The 8,677-nt window shown below is 37.4% G+C and overlaps 1 protein-coding gene across 1 annotated transcript in view; it reads left to right on the forward strand.

Moving 5' to 3' along the window:
- The window catches only part of asic1b (acid-sensing (proton-gated) ion channel 1b), a 203,836-nt gene that overhangs the window by 9,678 nt on the left and 185,481 nt on the right, over positions 1-8,677 (forward strand). Inside the window, exon 2 of the mRNA XM_008408900.2 lies at positions 5,878-6,073. Coding sequence (XP_008407122.1) covers positions 5,878-6,073 — 196 coding nt within the window. The remainder of the gene's footprint in view (positions 1-5,877; positions 6,074-8,677) is intronic.

An 8,677-nucleotide genomic window follows, 5' to 3' on the forward strand; every position in this document is an offset into this window, starting at 1 on the left:
AGAAAAAGATGATTCTTGCTTTTTAAATGTTGCTGCATTTGCATTTATAGTTTTTTTTAGGGTATTTGTGGACAAGTGGGAGGGTAAAGGGAGGGCAGACATCAAAAGCAAACAGTAATGACATCAAAAGAGACTGCATGAAATGAGTTGCATGTTTCTGCTGTGTTTTGGATCGGCGGTTTGTGTAATTGCTCATTAATATGACAGAGGCTTGTTTTGGCTTGCTGCTCTTCACGGTGGCCCTAGTTTGCATGTGTATGACCTTGTCCAGAGCAGGATAGTAGCTGTGTCAGAGCCAGGTACAGAATCACTAACACGCAGTCATGTAGGCCTTGTTAATGCACAATTAGCACCAATAGGAGAACCATTTCAGATCGTCCATCTTTCAGATTCAGGTGTTAAATAAACAGTAATGCTCGTTTCCTTCGTCTTACTTTAAGAACTGAATTTAGTTTTTGTGATGCTCAGAAAAGCAGTAGCTGTTTGGACTCACCCATAAGGTGGCAAAGTTTTGCAGATGCGCCTTCATTCCTTTTAGTTCCCACAAGAAAATTAAAGTGCTTGTGGCCCATAATCCAATTTTGTCTCCCCCACCCATACACAGAGAGTTTGCAGTGATTGCTTTAGGGAGCGGTGGCAGGGCAATATTAAAAATCTAGCCGTATTATTGTGATTGTATGCGCTTCAGCTAAAGCCTCCTGACTCGGGGATGTGAGCAGAGCTTCTTAAGTGCTCTCCTGGCAGCTTTGTGTTGCTTATAAGACAGGAGCTCGGGATACAATTCAATTAAGTTCGTAATATACCACAACAAGCTGTAGCTTCTTATTAAATTGTGACAGCGTAGTGATGTAGTCATAATGTAAGCCCGAGTTCTGGGCTGTGATTTTATGTCCTTTTCACTGAGTTTGTGTGATTTGATGGGTCTTTTGGAGTACCACTGATTAGGTCAATTCAAGCACTGATTATACTTTTTAATTCTAATGTTTCTAAATGAAAGACATTATCCTGCTTTGATGTAGTTTTCTGATTTATTCTGAGATCTGTTTTTGTTCATGTTTCTTGATTATGACATTTAAGACGGTAAAACTTGTTAAGATTAGGGTAGAAACAGGACAAGTGATGACATGTAAACAAGCGTCACCCAGTTCTACAAACATGCTTTTTAAATGAAGATGCAACCTTTTAAAAATGTAACAAAATAGAATCGGATGACTAGTGAATTCTGGTTGCTTAGACATTAAAAGGCAAATAAATGAGCTCAATTACGCTTTTACTGAAATTATACTGGGACAAAACTGCTCATGTCAGAACAAACGTCCTCAAATAATAATTTTTGTTTGATCCTGGCTTTTTTTTAAGATGAGAAATCAGCAGAGGAAACTTGCTCTCATATTTCTGTATGACTCAAACTCTACAAATAATGGGTCAATTCAGACTCACTTCAAAACATCTGTTGGTAGAAAACAGCGAAATTCAAATCAATCAACCTTTGCGACCTGAGAGGTTTTAGAACTAAAATGAATAAAAGTAAAAAAAGCCATTTAACATTTACTGTCAAGCCTATCTGCTTTATTCATTAAATGGAGCCGATTTTATTGCCAGAAATCGTAGAACACAATGTTTTATTTATTTATTATTTTAAGATAAGTTAGATATTGGTAAAACAGATAGATATTTAAAGAGCCTGTGTACATCATCTAAGTTTCCCTAACCTAAGGTAAGACCACATTGTGTGAATCCCTCATTATCAGTGAAAGAAGTGACATCGGATTTGACTAAGTTTTAGTCAGGATTGCCACACCTATTTGTACTTACTTGCTACATTTTTTATTGTTATTCAGACATTCACATGATTATAATTGATAAAAATCTTTTAAACTCTTTTAATTGGGTCGGATGTCCTTCCTTCAGACTGGTGGACTGGAAGTTTGGCCCACTCCTCCTGAAAAAAGCCTGGTAGTCACCAGTTTTCTAACTAGTTAAGATGCTGGTTTTGTGATGGCCTCTCTAAAACATTGACTTCATTCTTAAATCTGCTTTATTCTTTGTCTCTTTGTTCATTTGGAAGATTTGCAACCAAGTTTTAACTTCCTTCTGATGTCTAGAGATGTTGCTACAATATTTTCATATATAATCTTCAACATAATTTTCCCAACGCCCCATCAAAGTGCTGTCACCATGTACTTTGCAGTAGGCATGGTGTTGTCATGCTCCTGTTTTCTTCTATAGGTAACAATGACCATCCATTTTCTTTACACCCTTGTCCCTCAGTGGGGTCGGGAGGGTTGCTGGTGCCCATCTCCAGCTAACGTTTCGGACGAGAGGCGGGGTCACCTGGGCAGGTCGCCAGTCTGTTGCAGGGCAACACAGAGACACGCAGGACACACAACCATGAACACACACACTCACACCTAGGGGCAATTTGGAGAGGCCAATTAACCTGACAGTCATGTTTTTGGACTGTGGGAGGAAACCGGAGTACCCAGAGAAAACCCACCATGCACAGGGAGAACATGCAAACTCCATGCAGAAAGACCCCAGGCCGGGAATCGAACCCAGAACTTTCTTGCTGCAAGGCAACAGCTCTATCAACTGCACCACTGTGCAGCCCCAGACTCTGGATATGTTTCCAATAATTTAAGTATTTGTCCCTGAGTGGGTTGAGTGTAATCCGGCTTTTTCTAATGCGTTTAGAGTAATGGTTTCTTTCCCCCCATGTTGGTACAGGACTGGGTTCATTGCGGATAATGACGAGATCTCAGCAGCTCCGGCGAGCATCTTAACGAGGTCTTTGCTTTTGTTCCATTTCACACAGAAACATGTTGATATCTGGGAACAGATTTCATCTCCCTCCTGTTTCAAAAATCAAAGCCGAGTTTAATTGACATGATTTTATGTTTCTTCTTGAAATTTGTCAGCCTATAATTTATCTGGTTGTTGAAGCAAACAGAAAAGGACAAAAACGAATGGATTTGTCCAACGTCCACGTCTGGTTTTCCGTGCCTGGTCCGCACAAAAAACACATTTTAATCTGTTGGAGTGACAATATATCAAACTGTGGGTGTTTCTCAACATGACTTACTGTGTGGCATTCACTTCGACTGTAACGCCAGCCGCAGTGTTCTCACTCATATTAACTTCATCCAGCATGAAGCATGACTGACCTAAATCTGAGTTCAGTTGCAAACATAGAAAAAGAAAATTACCCGCCTTTCAAATTACACCACACACCGCGTGGCATTCATATTCTGAGTCTGAAGCGTGCATGCCAGCCCGCCGCGTCCGCGGTGGAACATATGAAGGTGCTTGCAAGTGAGTCGGGAAATGAAACGAAATTGATCTGCGGTTTCATATTAAGACAGTGCTCTCTAATTTTCTTTCATCTCTTTTCAAGGCCCAGGCAGACTGACCTTGTGAAATTTAAAAAAAAAATCCCATTTAGTTTTTCCACTAATAATGATTTGAAATACTGCCCAGGTCCAAAAGAAATAAGCTAAGTGTCAGCGTCAACAGAGCTTTGGACAGATTTATTGTTGGAGCCAAAAGGTTTAAACTTTCTCTTATTTTAACTTCTAACTTTGAATTCTTTGGCTTTAGAAAAAGAGTCATTGATGCGTGTAAGTGTAAATTGAGCAATCCAAAATGATCACAGTAGCATGATACATGAACTGTTTAATGGGATGACTGCTACCGTTTCACGTTACATTTTTCATTCAATGAATAAATTAAGTTATCAGTTATTTTCTAAAATAACTATTTTCAAATCATTTTCCGTCTGTGTGTTTCACTTGTTCTTTTCCACGGTGCTTAAAATGAGCTCTTCATAATTTGGGTGCTTGTGCTACTGATGGCTCGTTGCTCCTGAGGGGTCATCAGAGGCCCATTCTGCTTAATTGAGGTGCGTTTGTTTCTGTGAATGATGCTAGTTTCCTAACTGAGGAATATTATAAATGGTTCCCAAAGTGTTTAGATCAACATCTTCGTCATTAGTCATTCTCAGTCGTGTGTTTTATGGACAATAAACTGAGCAAAAGAAATTAACTCTGTGTTTTGGTTACATAAAGTTTTATTTAAAGGGGCAGTGTTAGAGTTTTCCAGGCACATAGTGGCATTTTATAGCATAATCAACTATGTTATCTTCAGTTGCTAAATATATAAAATATGTCTTAAAAGAAATTTGACTTTGTAATTCAACATCTTGACATTGGGACACTGTCTTTTTAAAAACTCCTGCTCTTTCTGAAACTCCGCCTTCAGGAAGTCGTCATAACATCGCGCCTCTATTTACGCTTTAACGATGTTTTTACTGGTGTTGCACTGAGAAGCAGCTTGTATAAGGAGCAGAGCAGATGTAGTTCGACCAGGAGACATGGCTGCTAATTGCTGCTGGCTAGTCTGAAGGAGCTGAATGAGGGGTTGGTGGGAGAGGGGGGTGAATTTCTGCAGTGCAGGGCTGGAGCTAAGTGTACAGTGGACCCCAGACTATTTGAGGTTCAATAATTGCAGATATTCATGGATTTTTCTGTGGAATGTGACGCAAAGTTATTTGTAAACTTTTTCACTAAGCATACCTAAAATTATTCAAGAAGAAATAGAGCTTAGGAAGCTGGAACACCAATATAAAATAATGCTGCTTGTAAAGAAAAGCATGGTTTCCAACTGAGTTAAGATAATCAGAATGTTTAAAAATCTTATGTCTCTGATTCAACATCTTTAACCAGATAATATCTATCCTCTGTTGTGATGGTCATGTAAAGTTTACTGTATCTTTAGCAGATGTTTATTTTGACTCCTTCTCACTTCAATCCTTTGCCGATTCGTCGCCACATTTCTTACCCAACAATCCCAAACAAATAAAGGATTTTCACAAATTATCCATTATGATTAATAAAAATGCTTAAATCCCATGAATTTTTACATACAATTATATCATATTTTAAACTAAATGAGTATGAAATTTGACCCAAATAATGATCTCATGTCAGTAAATATAATTTAATTGACTCTAAGATCCACACTGTGTTACAGTGGACTGAGTAGAATATAGAAATGATTTTAAGTCGCTGTGCTGTCAAAGTGGTTACAAAATGTCCCCAACGGAGGAGAAACTTCACGCCTGGTTGGTGTCCTGAGGCAGACGGACTGTTTCTGTGGAAGAAGAAGTTGGGAACAACATCAGCAAAATTGCAAAGTTATAAAGAGTTAACGGGACAGAGTGAATGGCATATTTCTCAAAAATTATCTTTTTAGTTGATTATTAATCACTAAATCTTTTTTTTGTCTCTACTCTCCTACGGAGGACTTTTTACGTCTCTATATATGAACAATATTCTATTCTATTAGATTTATTTTTGCAAAATCTGTACAGCCTTTCTTAATTAGAACTAATAAGATATTTTATAATTGTATTTTTTTTAAACAACCTTGCTTACAAACCACTGTGAAGGAAGTTGCAAGTTTTATTTTTGCAAGATTTCTGCAGTTTCGTCGATGACCGTTCCTCTGTATGTTTACCTGAACTTAATCATGCATATTTCTCTGCATAAGTTTCTGTCTGTATGCAAATTTGACTGATCCACTATTTTATTTTGCACTTTAAAGAAGCAACTCCTCATCTGGGTGTTCAGAAATATCTTTCGAATAAAACAACTAACACAAAGAGACGCTTTAATGGCTCAATTTTGCAGAAGACATTTGAAAAGGAGGGGCTAAAATTACACAGTTTCTGCAGCTTTTCTGCCTTACTTTTTATTTTAAGCTTGTTTTATTATCACTATTGTTTCCCTTGTGCTTCTAAATGAATAGCGGAAGGACAGTTTTAGATTAAAAAGTTCCTTTGAACGTTTTATGTATTAAGTTGAGTGCCTCTCTGCCCAGGTATGAAATTCGGGACCCACATCTGGTTGAGGAAAGTGTTCTGAAGATCTTGAAGGAGAAGACGGACTTTGCCGACTACAGGCCCAGACCCTTCAACATGCGTGAATTCTACGAGCGAACGGGCCACGATATTAAGGAAATGCTGCTGTCCTGCTCCTACAGAGGGACGGAGTGCAGCGCTGAACACTTCAAAGTGGTGAGTCTTAATACTGCAAAAACACAAAATATTACCAAGTAGTTCTGACTATTTTCTAGTGCAAATATCTTAGTACACTTGAATTAAGACAAAACTAAGTTGAAATTAACTTTTCAGCAAGACATAGGAGCTTGTTTAGAGTCAATAATTGCTTAATTTAATAAAAAAAAAATAAAATGTTCACGTTTCAAGACATAACGTGAAAAATGTCTTGTTATAAGTGACATAATCTGCCAGTGTAATTAATATTCTTTCATCAATATTAAGGCATTATTGACGTAAAACAAGCTCTTGTCTTGCTGAAAAGTTACTTGTAAGTTACTTTTTCTTATTTCAAGTGTAATAAGATATTTGTATGAGAAACTATTCAGAAATACTTGATAAGATCTTATGTTTTTGCAGTCAGCAGAGTGGCTTTATGAGCATGTTGGTAACACTTGGTTGGTAATGCTGCAGTTTTTACTTTGGGGATGTTATTTTTGAAATGTCTTTTTAATGTGAGTTTTGTGGAACAATCCTTACTTTTTCTTGCATATATATATATTGCACATATTTTAATGACATGAAATGCTAGGTCTAAACATTTTTGACAAACATTTAACAAAAAGTAAGTGACAAAAAGACACACCACTAGATATGCAACCGTCTCTTATGACTTGTGTATTTGCAACAGTTAATTAAAAGTTATCCAACTCCTTCAGAAGAGCTGAAAAGGATTATAATGTGTTTTTTAAAAATTGTTTTGCTTTGGCTCCATTTGGTTTGGTTTACAGCATCAGGAATTTAGTCATTTTCTTCTGTCATTGCTCAGCACTTGTAATAAAATGCCTCATAGGGCTTGTTGGACAAGGGCTGCTTATTGCTATTGATGCCGGACTGATAAGTGCATTGATTCTCAATTAGACTTTAAATTCTGTACAGCAGAGTATTGGAGGAGGCTGATATTTATTTGCACATTTGTGGCATGTCATTAATGACATCTTTAAAATGTGTTGAATAGATGATTTCATTTTTCTTAACTAGTCATTTAGCAGAGTTTTTTTTTAATACCACTAAGTCATAGCAGAAAATCATCTCAGCAAAGTTCAAGTAAAATGAAACTTTTGAAAATACAGCCTTGATAGAACCCTCTTGGTTGACTCTTTTTATTAGTTTTTCATCTTTGTAAAAGACATTTTTTGATCTAAGCGGCAGATATGTGTAATACCAAAGCAAAATGTGGTGTAATGTTTCACTGCTGCAGTGTTTAGTTTGATTAGAAGCAGGTTGGTAACATGAGTGTCCCTCAGAGTCCGGTAGAAGTAAGCATGAGGCGTTTTAACATCAAGTGAAAAATACTGAGTGTAAATAAAACATTAAAACCACATTTCATCAAACTGTCGAGATATATTTGTGTATATCTGTCCTGTTGGCATTGATTTACTCTTCTGTACATGTTAAATACTTTAAAAATACTTTAAATGTTTATAGTTTTCATAATTATGGCTATTTCCATAATTATTTCTGCAGCACATTTGTTTTCACACTAACATGAATGTATTTTGTACAAATGCTCAAACAGATTTTTAGTGAAGATCAGTGATGTCTTACCATTTCTGCGTCTTATGAGAAATATAAATCAAAGTAATATATTTTTGTAAATCTGTCCCTCTGTGCCCTTCATAGTTTCTTAAGGGTGAAACGTCTCTTGATCCCCCTGCCCCCATTCCTATAAAAGCATGTAGTGCAGCAATACCCACATCATTTGGCTCCTCTAATCTGCTGATGTGTCCACATTAAGCCTAGGTAGTTGTGTTTATGGCAGATGGGGCATAATATGGCTGTACTGTATTAGTGCAGTAGAGGAAATGGATGAACAGCTCAGCAGAAAGTAACTAATGGTGTGGAAAGAATCTCCAGTGTGATAGAAAGTGTGACAAAAAGAAATGATAGCAGCAAACCTGATTCCCACTGTGTGGAGCTTCTGCAGGTTTCTTCTCGGCGTCTATGATGTGTTTTGCTTCATGGACATCGATACGTTATGCTGCTTCGTCAGAAGCAGAAAATGGGAATAAAGTTGATTTAACTTGACAAATTACCAAAAAGCTTTGATTTTAGATGATATTTGCTTTTATTTTCACTACAACGTAACCACACCATGAGTACTGCATCACCACATGGCTGGGCATTTAATATGTAATATAAACTTGTTTGCTTAATAACTTCGATTTATATATTTCTGTTAGCAGAAGTTGATGCTAACTTACCAGGGAGTCAAAGTTGCACAAAAGACTCTTAAGTATTTGTTTACAGTTTGGTGGATGGGAAACAGAAGGACTCATTATTTATTAAACCAAAACCAGCAGCGCTGCTGCGGCTGAGGCGTTCGTGTTTAAACCTCAAAAAATGCCAACAAAAGGTCAAAGCATACCATGGAGGATAAGAGTCATTATAAAAAAAAGAAATAAAATAATATATCGGGCTGCACAGTGGCGCAGTTGGTAAAGCTGTTGCCTTGTTCTGGGTTCCATTCCCGGCCCCGGTCTTTCTGCATGGAGTTTGCATGTTCTCCCTGTGCATGGTGGGTTTTCTCCAGGTACTCCGGTTTCCTCCCACAGTCCAAAA

This window comes from Poecilia reticulata, linkage group LG5, assembly GCF_000633615.1.
Source record: "Poecilia reticulata strain Guanapo linkage group LG5, Guppy_female_1.0+MT, whole genome shotgun sequence".
NCBI lineage: Eukaryota > Metazoa > Chordata > Actinopteri > Cyprinodontiformes > Poeciliidae > Poecilia > Poecilia reticulata.